General features: G+C 42.8%; 1 protein-coding gene across 3 annotated transcripts in view; it reads right to left on the reverse strand.

Moving 5' to 3' along the window:
• The window catches only part of LOC112232179 (semaphorin-4A), a 48454-nt gene that overhangs the window by 16737 nt on the left and 13173 nt on the right, over positions 1–18544 (reverse strand). For all 3 annotated transcript variants that reach the window (XM_042295536.1, XM_042295537.1, XM_042295535.1), the window contains exon 2: positions 15069–15321. In XM_042295536.1, coding sequence (XP_042151470.1) covers positions 15069–15165 — 97 coding nt within the window. In that variant the 5' untranslated portion in view covers positions 15166–15321. The remainder of the gene's footprint in view (positions 1–15068; positions 15322–18544) is intronic.

Consider the following 18544-nt stretch of genomic DNA (forward strand, 5'->3'; position numbering starts at 1 on the left):
AGTCCGCACCCAGCATCCAAACACCCAGAAAAATATATTTTGGACTGCTCTAACCACAAGAGGGCAAACTTGGCACTGAACGTAGGCCTTATAGCGTAGCCTACATAAAAAGCCTACATATTTTTAAGCTTTGAATAAATCATTATTCAGCGCAGAATATTTAGAAAGATTTAGGATTAAGTCTAATCCAGGGAAAGTAAAATGGAAAAAGTCACTCCAATGGTTCAATGTTGAACAACTGCAGCTATTTTCACACGACGGCATGAAATATACTGGCGTAATAATTAGCCTACATTAACCTGCTCAGATGGAGTGTCGAGACAGAACTGACATTTCAGGAATTTCTTCCTCTTTTCATTAACCTTTTCCATACAATAACAGGGGGCGGCACCCCCTCGTTCCACGCTCCAATTTCATTTGGACTGGAGGCCCTGAAGCAGGGCGCTATGAAAGATGGGAAATAGCACGTGCACACGCACATAGTACTGAAGAACGCCCAGAAACTCTTAAAGACCATCCCCATGGCGTTTAAACAATTACAATAAATCAACCCACTTGCCTATTACGTAGAGCCATTTCAAACTCTCTGTATATTCTGGAAAAACCTCTGAACCCTGAACAGGGTTGTCATGATTGAATTCCCTTCCAACATGGGGATATGCGAGTGAGTGAGACTCAATAGATGGCAGGTTGTGTGACCTTGTAAGGTCATGATTTTGACTTTCTGTAACCCCTACTAGTCACGTCAAAGACTAACACAGTTAAGATGATTGGGCACAACACGCGACAGCAAAGAAGACATTTTGGTGTAGCATAATTAAACAAACATGGTCAGAGAAATTGTCAAACGTTTGAAATGTTTTATTGTTCTGAACAGATTATTCACTGGAGGCAAAAAGCACAACAATCAACCTAACCTCTCATAATCAGAATATTGGCTACTTCTCAAATGCTACCAAATCAAAATCAGCAAGCAGGACTGTCTGGAATTATACATTTTATTATGATGGTGTGATTCTTCGTCTAATCAAGACTTGGCAGCAGAATTTTAGACAGAGGCTCTACAGAGAGGGCATGAGCACATGACGAGCATAATCCTGTGCTGTCGCTATGGTTTCCATACCCGTGGCACCATTGGGGACAAAAAAAATGGGTTGTGCTTGGATATTAAAATGGGCACAGACCTACACTGACAGCTTTGTGTTGTTCAGTGATTGTGAAAGGTGCCTGTGAGCTGATGAATAATGAACAAAGCCACTTCCTGCTTGAGGCAGTATCGCTAGAGGGATGAGATCTCTGGGTTTTCTAAGCAATGCGATAAAGACATTTACAGTGATGCGATAACAACAGCGGAAACATCAGTGTACCGCGGCACAATTATAGGAGCTACCGTCTACGTGCACAGAAACATTCACAGGCCATACTTAAAACATGACCACACATAACAGTGCAGCCGGAAAGTATTCAGACCCCTTGACTTCTTCCACATTGGTACATTACAGCCATATTCTAACATGGATTAAAACTTCTCATCAAGCTATACACAATATCCCATAATGACAAAGCAAAAACAGGTTTTTAGATTTTTTTAACAAATCACATTTACACAAGTATTCAGACCCTTTACTTAGTACTTTGTTGAAGCACCTTTGGCAGCGATTACAGCCATAAGTCTTCTTGGCACACCTGTATTTGGGGAGTTTCTCCCATTCTTCTCTGCAGATCCTCTCAAGCTCTGTCAGGTTGGATGGGGAGCATCACTGCACAGCTATTTTCAGGTCTCTCCAGAGATGGGGTTGAAGTCCGGGCTCTGACTGGGCCACTCAAGGACATTCAGAGACTTGTCCTGAAGCCACTCATATGTTGTCTGGCTGTGTGGTTAGGGTCGTTGTCCTGTTGGAAGGTTAACCTTTGCCCTAGTCTGAGGTCCTGAGCACTCTGGAGCAGGTTTTTGTCAAGGATCTCTCTGTACTTCTCTCCGTTCATCTTTCCCTCGATCCTGACTAGTCTTCCAGTCCCTGCCGCTGAAAAACATCCACACAGCATGATGCTGCCACCACCATGCTTCAGCGTAGGGATGGTGCCAGGTGTCCTCCAGATGTGATGTTTGAAATTCAGGCCAAAGATTTGAATCTTAGTTTCATCAGACCAGAGAATCTTGTTTATCATGGTTTGAGTCGTTTAGGTGCCTTTAGGCAAACTCCAAGCGGGCTGCCATGTGCCTTTTACTGGAGTGGCTTCCATCTGGCCACTCTACCATAAAGGCCTGATTGGTGGAGTGCTGCAGAGATGGTTGTCTTTCTGGAAGGTTCTCTGGAGCTCTGTCAGAGTGACCATCAGGCTCTGGTCACCTCCCTGAACAAGGCCCTTCTCCCCTAATTGCTCAGTTTGGCCAGGCGGCTGGCTCTAGGAAGAGTCTTGGTCGTTCCAAACACTGTTTTCAATCAAATTGATTTAGAATCCCTTTTCACATCAGCAGATGTCACAAAGCGCCATACAGAAACCCAGCCTAAAACCTCAAACTGCAAGCCATGCAGATGGAGAAGCGCGGTGGTTAGGAAAAACTCCCTAGAAAAGCAGGGTCCTTGGAAGAAACCTAGAGGAACCAGGCTCTGAGGGGTGGCCAGTCCTCTTCTGGCTGTGACGGGGGGAGATGAGTACATGGCCATTTAATGCCAGATTGAACATCTTGAGGAACAACGGTTCATAGATGACCAGCGGGGTCAAATAATAAAATATTAGTGGTTGTTGAGGGGGAAACAGGTCAGTACCTCTGGAGTAAATGTCAGTTGGCTTTTCATAGCCGAGCATTCAGAGTTCGAGACAGCATGTGCGGTAGAGAGAGAGTGAGTCTTTGGGACCTTTAATGCTGCAGACATGTTTTGGTACCCTTCCCCAGATCTGTGCCCGACACAATCCTATCCTGTCTCAGAGCTAAACGGACAATTCCTTCGACTTGGTTTTTTGCTCTGACATGCACTGTCAACTGTGGGACCTTATATAGACAGGTGTGTTCCATTCCAAATCATTTCCAATCAATTGAATTTACCACTGGTGGACTCCAATTAAGTTGTAGAAACATCTCATGCATGATCAATGGAAACAGGATGCACCTGAGCTCAATTTCGAGCCTCATAGCATAAGGTCTAAATACTTATGTAAATAAGGTACTTCTGCTTCATCATTATGTGGTAATGTGTGTAGATTGATTGAATTACATATTTTCCTCATCAATTTTAGAATAAGGCTGTAACCTAACAAAATGTGGAAAAAGTCAAGGGGTCTGAATACTTTGAATGCACTGTATAAAACAGAGGTGTATGCACACATGCATAGGCCCACAAAATGGCCTCAAATTTAATACACAGGCCTTGATTTAAATACCTCACTGTATACATTGCGTGTATGTGTAGATGCCTGACAAGTACATCAGTACAGCGTTACTTGTTCTACAACTTCTGCTTGACCACAGAAGCAATGATATCCAGAAGACTGCTGTTATCATCCGTTACATTGCTCCTGTCAAGAGAGAACATAAGCCCTAGGGCATCAGTAGTTAGGTCAGTCTACAGTTTTCACTTTCATATTCATAATTTCCAGCACATCAACTATAAACACAAAATTATGTGGACACCCCTTCAAATTAGTGGACTCGGCTATTTCAGCCACACCTGTTGCTCTGGCCATGCAATCTCCATAGACAAACATTAGCAGTAGAATGGCCTTACTGAAGAGCTCAAAGACATTCAATGTGGCACCGTCATAGGATGCCACCTATCCAACAAGTCAGTTCGTCAAATTTCTACCCTGCTAGAGCTGCCCCGGTCAACTGTAAGTGCTGTTATTGTGAAGTGGAAACGTCTAGGAGCAACAACTGCTCAGCCGCGAAGTAGTAGGCCACACAAGCTCACAGAACGGGACCACCGAGTGCTGAAGTGTGTAAAAAAATCATCTGTCCTCGGTTTCAACACTCAGTACCGAGTTCCAAACTGCCTCTGGAAGCAACATCGGCACAAGAACTGTTCGTCAGGAGCTTCATGAAATGGGTTTCAATGGCCGAGCAGCCACACGCAAGCCTAAGATCACTAAGCGCAATGCCAAGTGTCGACTGGAGTGGTGTAAAGCTTGCTGCCATTGGACTCTGGAGCAGTGGGTACGCGTTCTCTGGAGTGATGAATCATGGGTTTGGTGGATGCCGGGAGAACACTACCTGCCTGAATGCATAGTGCCAACCCCATCGAACACCTTCGGGATGAATTGGAATGGGGACCAACTCCATATTCATTTCCATGATTTTAGAATGAGATGTTCAACAAGCATACTACATGGCCAAAAGTATGTGAAAATAGTAACGCACTATGTTTTGAGGTAAAATATAGCGGAAGATAATGGTTTCCAATGACAACTGTGTGGTATTGTGTGATTTTGACCAATTATGAATAGGTATTGCCTACTAATTGGTTGATGATTTAAGTATTTACAATGACACCATCTTTTTACAAAAAAAAAACAGAAAAGTTCAATTTTCAAATATGTCAATGATGGGGTGGTGCTGGATATGAATGAAACATTGTGATTTCCCTAGTACACATTTCCCTAGTACACCATCAACATTAGATGACAAAACAGTGACAACATTAAATGACACTTGAAAAGTAATGACCGTGAGTGAACCAAATTAATAGAACTAGGAAATTCCTCAAAACCAGTCAACGGCCAAACTGATTATATTGATTAGGCCCATTTCACACTTTTCACAGAAACTGTGCTTTTTGAGTTGTGAATGCATTTGTTCTGCTTTTGCCTGGCTTGCCGGGTTCACAGTTGTCAGACACATGACTGGCGGACAAGACTAGTTCTGCTTGAACTCTAAAGAGCAGTGTCTGATTCAGTACGTGATATATAGTAACCTTTTAAGGGAACAGTCCAAAGTTTGACCAAATGATGGTTTACTATATATGAGCTGCAGTGAAAATAGTGTGATGTTTAACTGGTTTGTGAAATTGAAACAGAGTTTGGGGGAACCATTTACGTCAGCCACTATACTTATCGCCCTAGAATCAGTGCAATGATCATACGACTGAATCATAAGGATGTTTAAAATTATGCAGGGATTTTTGAGAAGTATTCTCGTCTAACTTTGAATTCCCTTGCATTGAAGACAAACTCTGGGTCCACAAATGGTAAAGCAATTTTAATAATTTAAGCAAATTAGTCGTGTATTCAGCCAATAAATGTTTTGAACAGACCATGACAAAATGTGTGACTTCAGTGTAAAAATGTTTGTGATAGTGAAGCAAAGGTAGTCAACACCTGTCTTTAGGCCTCGGGCAAAGTAACTCATAATGCAAGTACAGCTCAGCACACTAACAGGTTCTGAACTTGCACCAACAGCCCTAAATGATCAGTCACATTGGTGCCGTGACTAGCAAACTGTTGATGTTCCTTAGCCGCAATATTTGCTGCAGAGGAAGTGAAAGATAACTATGGAACTCTGAGGCAAAATACCAAGCTTGTGTCTGCAACTTTTGATTGATAATTGATGACTCATGCAAGCTCCTAGTTGTAACTGCTAATGCCAATTCTTTAAATCAAAAAGAACTTGTGCGGTCGAGTCACGCTGACGACCCAGATGTAGCATCCAGTGGGTTAACTTGGCAGCCCTGGATTGCTTCAGGAGCTTTGCCATCGCTCTCTAGTTTAACACCAGTTGCACTGTGTGGAAAGTCACCTTTCACCACTCCACTTAGTCCTTCTCAAAGCTCTGTTAGCAGGAGACATCTCTCAAAAGTGCAGGCTCAGGGATAAAGGTAATTGTTTTTCCTCCATGCCCACCCCACCTACGAAGTGGCTCTTTCCAGGCCATGGGGACACAGTGCTCCTTTGTTGCGGAGGTCATGAGAAAACCACATCAGCTGAGAAGTTGGTGGGGGGGCGTGAAACGTCAAAATCAAACTGTTGCTTGTTTGTCTGGGCAAGGCCTTCTCTACACGGCCTTACTCAGGACCCCCGTATGTCCCGTGCCAAGCTTAGAAGGGGTTGCTGACCACATTTAGCTTGAACGGTTGCCAAGGACTGTTTGCTTCACTCCTTCGGGCCTCATGAGACTTGATCTGTGTGAAGTTGTGCTCTGCAGAGAGTTTACGTCTCGGCGTGGGCCTGCAAGGGTGTTGAGTCTGACGATTAATGTGGCCATGCATGGGGGTGTGAGAGATTGCAAGAGTGTGGCGTGTTTGTGTTAAATGTTTGTGACGGATATCAGCCAACGGACATCATTCATAACCACCCCAGTGAGTCAGAAGAAACTGTGCTGGTGTGCGTGTGTGTGAATGTTCGATCTGAGTGTAGATGAACTTTGAGGTTGTGGGAGAATCTCCTAGTGTGCTTTCTGCCCACGCCAGGGAGAGGGAGATGTGCCCAGTGATGAGTGTGGTCTGAGAGGCCTGTGCTTCAAAAGGGATATGGTCCTCCACTGGGTTTCTTGCTCAGTCACGCAAGTGGTTGCTCCAGGAAATGTGTGGATGTCAATACACGTGAATGAATAAGAGAGACATACGGCCTCCTGAGTTGCGCAGCGGTCTAAGGCACTGCATTGCAGTGTTGTGGCGTCACAGAAGTCTGGGGTTCGATCCCAGGCTGTCTCATTATCAGCAGTGACCGGGAGTTCCATAGGTGCAGTGCACAATTGGCCCAGAGTCGTCCGGGTTAGGGGAGGGTTTGGCCAGGGGGTTGGGTCGGCCAGGGGGGTGGCTCAACTCCTTGTGGCGGGCCGGGTGCCTGCAGATGGAATTCGGTCGTCAGTCGAACAGTGTTTCCTCTGGCACATTGGTGCAGCTGGCTTCCAGGCTAAGCGAGCGGGTGTTAAGAAGCGTGGTTTGGTGGACGCATGACATGACCTTCGCTTCTCCCGAGCCCGTTGGGGAGCTACAGCGATGAGACAAGGTCGTAATCATGAAATAGGGGAGAAAAGGGGGGTAACAATTACACAAAAATAATTTTTATATCAAAATGGGGTCCTGGGCAAAACCGGTTTGGGAACCACTGATCTCATCCTCCCTGGCAAGGCCATAGAAGAGACCATTGGTTGTGACTAAACACTGCTAACAGGCACGACTAACATCATCATTAAATTTGCCAATGAAACAACAGTGGTAGGCCTGATCACCGACAAGAACGAGACAGCCTATAGAGAGGTCAGACTTGGCTGTGTGGTGCCAGGACAACAACCTCCTTCAAATTGATCAATACAAAGGAGAGGATTGTGGACAACAGGAAAAAGAGGACCGAGCACACTCCATTCTCATCGACAGGGCTGTAGTGGAGCAGGTTGAGAGCGTCAAGGTGCTTGGGGTCCACATCAACAACAAACTAACATGGTCCAAGCACACCAAGACAGTTGTGAAGAGGGCACGACAACAAATATCCCCCCTCAGGAGACTGAAAAAATTTGGCATGGGTCCTCAGATCCTCAAAAGGTTTTAGATGCACCATCGAGAGCATCCTGACTGGTTGCATCACTGCCTGGTATGGCAACTGCTCAGCCTCTACAGTACATCAATGGGGCCAAACTTTCTGCCATCCAGAACCTCATTACCATGCAGTGTCAGAGGAAGACCCTAAAAATTGTCAAAGACTCCAGCCACCCTAGACATAGACTGTTCTCTCTGCTCCCGCACGGCAAGTGGTACTGGAGCGCCAAGTCTAGGCCCAAGAGTCTTCTAAAGAGCTTCTACCCCAAAGCCATAAGACTCCTGAACATCTAGTCAGATGGCTACTCAGATTATTTGCATTGCCTGCCCCCACCCCCCTTTACACCCCTGCCACTCTCTGAGTGACTAACTCTACCTACATGTACATACTACCTCAACTAACCGGTGCCCCCGCACATGGACTCTGTATCGGTACCCCCCCCCTGTATATAGTCTCGTTATTGTTATTTTACTGCTGCTCTTTAATTAAGTGCTACTTTTATCTCTTTTTTTTAACTGCATTGTTGGTTAGGGGCTCGTAAGGTCTACACCTGTTGTGTTCGGCACATGTGACTAATAATATTAGATCTGATGTTTGGTGCTGATCAAATGTGTGTGTGTGTGTGTGTGTGTGTGTGTGTGTGTGTGTGTGTGTAGACGGCACTTAGAACACAGATCTGGAAGACAAATGGCTTGGCCTGAATCCAGTTCTGACTGGCTCAACCAGAACTGAGCACTCAGAGCCCATATCAGATGCCACGGCAAGGGGGGAGCAGGTACAGTATTTTAACTCAACACAGCTGGAGTGGAAGACAGGGCTAAAGCGAGGAATTAAGTTTAAAGACTTCGCTCGAAATAGTAAAAGATCCAACATTTGTGTCAAGGCAAGTGTGCTGGCAAAAACAGAGAAGCCCAAAACCTCTGAGCTCCTTAACTGTGAATAAAAAAATGAAAAACTAGTACACACTTACGTTGATTAGAGTTTAGACACTTCACACCGTAGGGTTGGCCATGTGAGACATTTGGCAGAGGGAGTGACTACATTTCCGTACTACGGTGTGGCTCTATGGGTCATGTCTCATGGGTGGGTTACTCATGAATGAGCAACGGACTGGGCTACTGTGTGAGCAGTCGCCCATTTAGAAAGAGGGTGAAGTGGGGGATGGGTGGGTGTTGCGCAACACGGCAGATAAAACCTGCCATCCTGGGGATTAGGAGGGATCCCGTCCCATACCTGTCAGCGCGCGTCATCATCCCTCCGCTGCCTGCACACACGGGGTTGAGGCTCATCTCAGTGAGGAGATGAAGAGACCTCAGTGGAAGTTAATCCTGAGAGATTCTCACACGGTTGTGAATACAGTACTCATGTTTCTCCCTTTCTCGCCGCAATTTGATGCCATTTTGAATCTAAATAACTACCATAACGGCCATCCATTTGTAATGACATCGACACTCGTGTTATTCATTGTGTCACTCATTCATTAAAAAGTATGGATCTATAAAATGTGTGTGGGTGTGTGCGCACACATTTGTACACAACTCGCGTTGTGCATGTTGCATGATGCCAACCGTCTTAGTGGTTGGCTCCAGCTGACTGAGGCCCCACTGCCTGAGGCTGAGTGGTTAACTAAAGTCTGCTGGAAATGGGGATGTGAGAGTTTGCTAACGGCAGAAATGCGCTACCCGAGGACACTTCCTCAAAACCAATGAGACGAGGAACTCCAAATATCCGCACGTCAGCATAACAAAAATGAGCGAGTTCTGTAAAGCTTAGTGAAAAGTGATCGGTTTAGGTCCTCGCCCATGGCCAACTCAAACCCTATTCTGTGGAATTCTAAATAGCACAGAATGGAGTCACGAGCGGTTTAGTTTGTAAACACTCAAAAATGGTCATCTGTCTCAATCAGAAAAGAGTAAACTCCTTTCGCTAACAGACCGTGAGCAGAAAGCACATTCTTCACAACTTAGGTGTTCAGGGCAGGTGCAGAAACTGAGGTAAACATTTCTACACCACATTCTTAAAGCCAGGCAATTCTCCTGCATTTGTAAAACATCATTATTATAATATTTTTTTTTAAATGTATCCAACTACAGCAAAAGTAGACCAGATACTGAGGTCAATAGGCTATGCCTGGCGAACTGGAAGAAAAACATTAATGACCTAGCATACTGGTCTGACCACTGGTCTAACATAAGACAAACTGCTTTTGTAAGTTAGGCGACTCCCGAACACAAACTCCAAATAACACAATGTTATTGGGAGAAAATGATAGGACCTACAACAAACCTTTAAAGCAGCAGGCAGGTTTTAAGGCATCAGCCTGGCGGGCTCTCTTGATCATCCCAGCTACAAGTAGCAGAGATAATCAACATTTCAAGCTGCACGGGAGGACGGGAACACCACGGGCTTCTATTAAGTCCCCTAATTCCCTGCCTGCCTCCAACACTCCTTAAGTGAGCTCTGAAAGGAGAAAAGACCCTGGAGCAGCTTTGTTTACTTTCACCTCTCACAAAATTATAAAAGATCAGCACCCCAGACCCCAATCCCTTCTGACCCTAAACAATAAGCATTATTGGAGATGCTGATCTTGGGTCCCGAGTTGGAGGAAGTGTTGTCAACTTTAAACTTAGCATTTGTGCTGTTCCATTGAGTGTGGGGAAAAATGGATCTTGAATGGGGTATTGGCATCGTCTAAGAGGATGGACATTTTTCCAGTAGTTCAATCCAGGCTTCCGGGGAAGCCTAAAAGCTTACCCTTTTCACACTACTGAGCCGAGCTTAGCTGTACTGCAACGGCCTGTTGCTGAAACCATGCTGAAAAAGGACAATGTGATTAGATGCATCCAAAGCCAGGAAAAAGAAAACAGTTTGGGACGGCACAAAACTGTAAAAAAGGGTGAGTGACCCCATTAGTACTATTCCTGAGCAAAACATATGAAAACACTCACGCAACCTAATCTGATACTGTGCCCAAACAGAACAAAGCCACAGAGAGGAATCAAAACAAAAAGGCTTCACCTAAGTCTGCAAATGTATCCGCTTTCACATTTATTTCTCTCAATCAGGTCATCTTCGCTTCCTGTTCTTCTAGTCAGACACAGTTTGGGCTTCCGCTTGTGTTATACAGCGAGTCCTCTTCAATGTGAATTTAGGGCCCTATAAAATCTGTGTTGCGGACAAAATCACAGAATCCAGACAAAACAGAATTCAACAATTTTCAAAAATGTATTTAACTTAGGACATCAACTAAACGTATTAAGCTAAATTATTAGAATTCATTTTCCCAAGTTAATAATAAGACATGAACAAATTGCATCAGTGATTTGTATTTTCTGCAACTTTCTGAAACAGGCACAGGAATGCCTCGGTCTGTGTGTGTGTCAACACTGGTGTAGCCATTAGCGATGATGCTAATGATAACCTTCTTATGGTAGAGATGGAGGCGCTTCCAAAAAACCTTCTCATTGAAACGTTTACATTTGGCAGAATACGATTATTTGCATCAATCCAGTGGCCATTTGTTTTGCAAACTCTGCAATCACGTGTGCAACATTGCTAACTAAACAACGGTGTCTTGTTGGTGTGCACTGGCATTAAAAGTGTAACTACACACAAAAATCTAAATGCACTAATATTTTGCCCAGACTTCCAAAGTGGTCTCCTGATATGATTTTAAGCATTGTTGTGGACTTAGAAAAGCAACTACATTGGATAGGGATGCACAATATCTCAGAATTGGCCGATAGCTAAAAATGCTGACGTGCATACCTATATAACGTAACTTAGCGATGCACAGATATGCCATTTTTTCCCCATACCCGATATTTTCCTTGCCAAACAAAAACCCGATATCCGATTTTTAGAATTTTAGCCGTCTTTTTAAGCATTTTAGTACAGTTAGATAGTTGAACACACACACACCAACAAGTTATTTTGTTGGCATTTACGAATGTCCCCATTACCAGTCAAACATAATCAAAAACCTATTTCTTTCACTTACTTGCTCTGCTGTTTCGTTGTTCATTCTCAACCAGGATTTCATCATACTGAGCTGCCATTCGAACTACTGACTCGAGAAATAAGCTCATCAACTGCGTCTGCAGCAGACTCTCTCATGGCATTGAAACACCTGCTCAACAAAACTGCCCACACAGCCAGTGGGGTTAAAACTTGCAAAAGTACTCTACTAGAGGCTGTAAACTAGAGGTCGACCAATTTTGATTTTAACGCCGATACCGATTATTGGAGAACCAAAAAAAAAAAGCCGATATAAAAAATAAATAAAATGGCCGATATATATATATATATATTATACCCTCACTTTCCTCCGTTTGCCAAAAGCTTTTCGCAATGCTTGAAGCACAGTGCTGTTTGACTTTATGACAAGCCTACCAACTCCAATAAGAACATCCAATAGTCAAAGGTCTATGAAATAGAAATGGTATAGAGATAAATAGTCCTATAATAACTACAACCTAAAACTTCTTAACTGGGAATATTGAATACGAAAGTGAGGGTTGAATGAATGCTTACAAGCCTGCTGCTGCCTACCACTGCTCGGTCAGACTGCTCTATCAAATCATAGACTTATTTATAATATAATTAAACACACAGAAATACAAGCCTTCGGTCATAAATATGGTCAAATCCAGAAACTATTATTTCGAAAACAAAACATTTATTCTTTCAGTGAAATACAGAACCGTTCCATATTTTATCAAACGGGTAGCAACCAAGTCTAAATATTGCTGTTACATTGCACAGCCTTCAATGTTGTCATAATTATGTAAAATTCTGGCAAATTAATGACGGTCTGTGTTAGGAAGAAACGGTTGTAATACACAGGTCGCAACGAGCCAGGCGACCCAAACTGCTGTATATACCCTGACTCTGCTTACACTGATCGCAAGAGAAGTGACAATATCAGGCACCGCATTGATTATATGAACCGCAGGACAAGCTAGTTAAAATAGTAATATCAACCATGACTGATTGTTTTTTTATAAGATAAGTTTAATACTAGCTAGCAACTTCCCATGGATCCTTGCTGCCTGCACTCACGTAACAGGTGGTCAGCCTGCCACGCAGTCTCCTCGTGGATTGCAATATTATCGGCGTCCAAAAATGCCAATTACCGATTGTTATGAAAACTTAAAATCGGCCCTAATTAAAATGGGACATTCCAATGAAATTGGTGGGACCTCTACTGTAAACAAGCGAACAGCACAGCAAGTAAATGAAAGAAATAGGTTTTGATTATGTTTTACTGGTGCTGGGGACTTTTTGGTCCGTGTGTGTGTGTGTTTCAACTATTTAACTGTACTAGAATGCTTAGAAGGCCACAAAAATGTTAAATACCGGTTATCAGTATCAGGTTTTCTGGCAAGGAAAATTTAGGATATCGGTATTGGCCAAAAATGTCATATTGGTGCATCCCTAACATTGGCTGACCTATTTAAAAAAAAGTGGGATTTTGAGCAAACCCCTGCATTTTTGGGGTGCAAATGGAATCAAGGAAAAACAAATCGGAGAAAACAGAATTTGGGCAAAAACTAAAAGGTAATCAGGCAAAAAACAAAAACATATGATAGGGCCCTATGAACTACACATTATTATAGGACCTGAAACAGTCTGCCAAATTGTGCCAGTGTCCTCATCTTACCCCGTAATATTTGCAAGTCAGGGGCCTACTCGATTCCATTGATGACAGTGCAGACTATTACCCTGTTTTACTGAGTAGTTCTCGTAACTCACTTCCGATGTTAAGTATAAATCCATTAGGGCCTCGGTCAATGGCCAACAGCTTTTAAACAAAACACAAGCCACTGAAATGGCCATAGAAAAAGCAAAGCAGAGATAGGTGAAAATGGTTCAGCAATTTGCACAGTAAACACTGAAGACACATTGAACTGAAACCTTCTGGCAATCCCTTGAGGTTATCTGCATCTTAAACGTAAGGAATACAGTTTGAAATTCCAAACATAGATTCAACAGCTGAAAGAACTAGAAGCTTAGAGGATAGGCTACATTTCTATTGGAAACTGTGCTTTGCGTGATATTTGAGCAGGAATGGAGACATTTTCAGTGCAAACTAAGGCAGGAACAGTAGTGTTATACAAACAAATGGCCAACGGTGGATACTATTTACTTTATGTTACAACTTCCAACCCTTAACTGGAGCAAACAAACTGAAAGTTTAAAAACCTTATTACAACATTCCGGGTTTTTTATGTTACTGCCCAGCCCCTTCAAGTGGAACTGACAGTGTTTTAGCCACATTAAATCTTATTAAAATCTGTTCAAAATAACCACCTTGGAAGAATATACCTTTTTATTGTATTATATTTTCTGAAAAGCGAGCACTGTGCTTTCCTTTTCACGTTTTCATCAATTTTTGGGGAATGACAGTGTAAGGCATTTGTGAATATTCTATGGCAATATAGAGTGGGAAAGCACTGCAGTAAATAAAACCTAATAAAAACTTTTCATATCTGCAAAGTAGTTCAAACGCTGTCAGTTCCACTTTAACAATAGTAATGAATACACGCTTTGAAGACCATGCAACCGAACAGTTCAAAAACATTGTGAAGTCATCCGCTGGCTGCTTCGTTAACCATAATGCAAGTCTCATTAGTACGTCGTTAGTTGGGGCAAAACTCGGGAGCTTTTCTTATTACGACTGCAGAGAGCAGTGCTTGTACGAGAGAGAGACAACAGCGCATCGGTTCAGCTCAACTTTCATTCCCCTCTCCAGAATATCCACAAATGATGGATGGCAACAGACCACTCAAAGTTATTCCTTGTGAGCCTGTGAAAGGCTCATGTGGGATAACTTTGGAACCAACTATAAAACGTGCACATAATGACAGCGTCACCATATACAGATGGCAAAGATGTGTATTTTGGTCTGAAGTAATCATCTCTGCTCAGAGACAAGTAGGCCGTCATTGTAAATACACATTTGTTCTTAACGGACTTGCCTAGTTAAATAAAAGTGAAATACATTTTTAAAAAGTACCAATGAGCATTGATCATTCGTAAGTGATTGATTCTTGAAAAACGAACTCGACACTGAATCGGCCTCACGCAGTTAGAGCAATGCTTGTCACTCACGATCGCATTTCCACCCTGTTAGCGCTGTTGCACTTCAGACACTTCGTTGGTCCCGTTGAACCTCCATCTAGTCATATCAGGGATGCAATTACTACCAGAGCTACAATGGTGAGAACAATACTTACCGTGCCATTCCAAGTCATTGTCATTTTTCATATCATGATACCGAGTATAGGAGCATAGTTCAATTGGATGTACAAACATCTGTGGACTGGGTGGATCTCTCCAGCCCAAGCAGGGCATGATAGACAAGCATTCACACCAAGAGTGTCTTTTTGATCTGTTCTTAAGTTTAAAAATATATATATTTTATAATCCATAGCTAAATACAGTCACTGGAGAGTATTCACAGCTGCAAAGTACTTTGCTTTAAGCCACTGTCACTTTAAGACAGCGAGACTAAATGAAAGCATTGGAATGCATCACTGGATTTCAAAAGTTCATAATCGAGGAGCTAACAAGATCATAAAAAGTGTTTGACTTACCCATAGGAAACGAGACCCGGGGGGTAAGCCTGGCCAAACATGTACCCATAACCCCTAGAATGACCACGATTATAGGGAGTGGGCCTTGGCGTTCCATGATGTCCCAAAGAGGGAGGAGAGCAAAATCAGTGCTTGGGAGAAAGCGTCTGGCGAAAAGTGTCCGTTGTTTGTCTGTGTTAAAGACTGGTTCTGTCGGGGGAGCACAGAGGCAAAAGCCACTTCCTCTTGTCTCTGGAGCCAGCCGTCATCGCATCTGAGGGAGAGAGAAAAAAGAGAGAGAGAGATGGAGTCAGGGGAGGGAGGGTCAGAGAGAAAAGCAGTACTCCCTTGGCACTGTAGAGTTGTGGGTGGACAGAAAGCCTGCCAGCAAAGGAATGACTAATTTCCCAAGTCTGCACTAAGAGGAACAAATAACTTCTGGGATATCCCAGAATTACTTAATGGACTAGTATATTTCATGTACAAGTAGGCACCACCTACCTACACAGGCTGTTCAGCGAAAAAAAAAACATTACAAGAAACCTCAAGGAAAAACCCTAATTAAATTAATCATTCATGCAGTGTGAAATCATTTCGTGAACAACTAGAGAAACACCTGACAAACTGATATCACTTAACAATCACTTTGAAATTCTATTTGACATAAGGAACATCATGGAGATTCAGTGAGAAATACAGATAAGACCTACTTTACTCTAGGTTGAAATGACTGCTACTCACAACAATATGAACATTTTGATCAAGGGGAAGGTATTAACAACATGTTCACTGATATCCATCGTGCAAGCTAATTAAGGACCTATAACAAATTTCATATTTGCCTAATTCCACTTAGTTTTTCCAGGTTCTAGATTTTTCCCTGTATTCAGGCATTTGCTCTTTAAAAAAAATTCACACTTTTTTAATAGAAAAACAACATTTGATGTCCTAAGTCAGGGTTCCCCAACTGGCAGTGCTTTGATTTGGCGCCCGAAGTTTGAGCATTTAAAAAATATATATTTTTAAAGTGTTGGAAATCTGTTCCAAAGTATTGCCATGAATGGTAGAATGGCACCTGAGAGGATGGCTGACGTTATACAGTGGGGCAAAAAAGTATTTAGTCAGCCACCAATTGTTTAAGTTCTCCCACTTAAAAAGATGAGGCCTGTCATTTTCATCATAGGTACACTTAAACTATGACAAAAAAAACGAGAAAAAAAATCCAGAAAATCACATTGTAGGATTTTTAATGAGTTTATTTGCAAATTATGGTAGAAAATAAGTATTTGGTCAACAGCAAAAGTTTCTCAATACTTTGTTATAAACCCTTTGTTGGCAATGACAGAGGTCAAATGTTTTCTGTAAGTCTTCACAAGGTTTTCACACACTGTTGCTGGTATTTTGGCCCATTCCTCCATGCAGATCTCCTCTAGAGCAGTGATGTTTTGGGGCTGTTGCTGGGCAACACAGACTTTCAACTCCCTCCAAAGATTTTCTATGGGGTTGAGATCTGGAGACTGGCTAGGCCACTCCAGGACTTTGAAATGCTTCTTACGAAGCCACTCCTTTGTTGCCCGGGCGGTGTGTTTGGGATCATTGTCATGCTGAAAGACCCAGCCACGTTTCATCTTCAATGCCCTTGCTGATGGAAGGAGGTTTTCACTCAAAATCTCACGATACATGGCCCCATTCATTCTTTCATTTACACGGATCAGTCGTCCTGGTCCCTTTGCAGAAAAACAGCCCCAAAGCATGATGTTTCCACCCCCATGCTTCACAGTAGATATGGTGTTATTTGGATGCAACTCGGCATTCTTTGTCCTCCAAACACGACGAGTTGAGTTTTTACCAAAAAGTTATATTTTTGGTTTCATCTGACCATATGACATTCTCCCAATCTTCTTCTGGATCATCCAAATGCTCTCTAGCAAACTTCAGACGGGCCTGGACATGTACTGGCTTAAGCAGGGGGACACGTCTGGCACTGCAGGATTTGAGTCCCTGGCGGCGTAGTGTGTTACTGATAGTAGGCTTTGTTACTTTGGTCCCAGCTCTCTGCGGGTCAGTCACTAGGTCCCCCCGTGTGGTTCTGGGATTTTTTCTCACCATTCTTGTGATCATTTTGACCCCACGGGGTGAGATCTTGCGTGGAGCCCCAGATCGAGGGAGATTATCAGTGGTCTTGTATGTCTTCCATTTCCTAATAATTGCTCCCACAGTTGATTTCTTCAAACCAAGCTGCTTACCTATTGCAGATTCAGTCTTCCCAGCCTGGTGCAGGTCTACAATTTTGTTTCTGGTGTCCTTTGACAGCTCTTTGGTCTTGGCCATAGTGGAGTTTGGAGTGTGACTGTTTGAGGTTGTGGACAGGTGTATTTTATACTGATAACAAGTTCAAACAGGTGCCATTAATACAGGTAACAAGTGGAGGACAGAGGAGCCTCTTAAATAAGAAGTTACAGGTCTGTGAGAGCCAGAAATCTAGCTTGTTTGTAGGTGAACAAATACTATTTAATATTTTCCACCATAATTTGCAAGTAAATTTATTAAAAATCCTACAATGTGATTTTCTGGATTGTTTTTCTTCTCATTTTGTCTGTCACAGTTGAAGTGTACCTATGATGAAAATTACAGGCCTCATCTTTTTAAGTGGGAGAACTTGCACAATTGGTGGCTGACTAAATACTTTTTTGCCCCACTGTATGTGCTTCTAACCAACTGTTATTTTGTTAGTTTCTTTGCGATATTTCTATCTTTAAAAAAAAAAAGTATTTTGTGCATAATGTTGCTGCCACCATCTCTTATGACCGAAAATAACTTCTGGACATCAGAAAAGGAATTACTCACTACGAACTGGTAGAAGCTTTTTACTTTAATGATGAGTCCGACGTGAAGGACATACTGCTTTCCCGGGAACAGGACCAAATCCCCGTCATTTCCGCGAAGAGAGGACGGAGAAAAAAAAAAGGAGGCGGAGGTTGGGCTGCCTCCTAGGTATTCGTAGGCGAGCGAGTAAACCCCCACTGGCATCTGTTCAATTGGCCAACGTGCAAAATGTATGACCTACGAGCAAGACTAAACTACCAACGTAACATTAAAAACTAATATCTTATGAGTCGTGGCTGAACGACAACATGAATAACATACAGTTGGCAGGTTTTAAACTGTATCAGAAGGACCGAACAGACGCCTCTGGTAAGACAAGGGCTGGTGGTCTATGTACAGTGCCTTGCGAAAGTATTCGGCCCCCTTGAACTTTGCGAACTTTTGCCACATTTCAGGCTTCAAACAAAGATATAAAACTATTTTTTTGGAAGAATCAACAACAAGTGGGACACAATCATGAAGTGGAACGACATTTATTGGATATTTCAAACTTTAACAAATCAAAAACTGAAAAATTAGGCGTGCAAAATTATTCAGCCCCCTTAAGTTAATACTTTGTAGCGCCACCTTTTGCTGCGATTACAGCTGTAAGTCGCTTGGGGTATGTCTAT

This window comes from Oncorhynchus tshawytscha, linkage group LG13 (genome assembly GCF_018296145.1).
Source record: "Oncorhynchus tshawytscha isolate Ot180627B linkage group LG13, Otsh_v2.0, whole genome shotgun sequence".
NCBI lineage: Eukaryota > Metazoa > Chordata > Actinopteri > Salmoniformes > Salmonidae > Oncorhynchus > Oncorhynchus tshawytscha.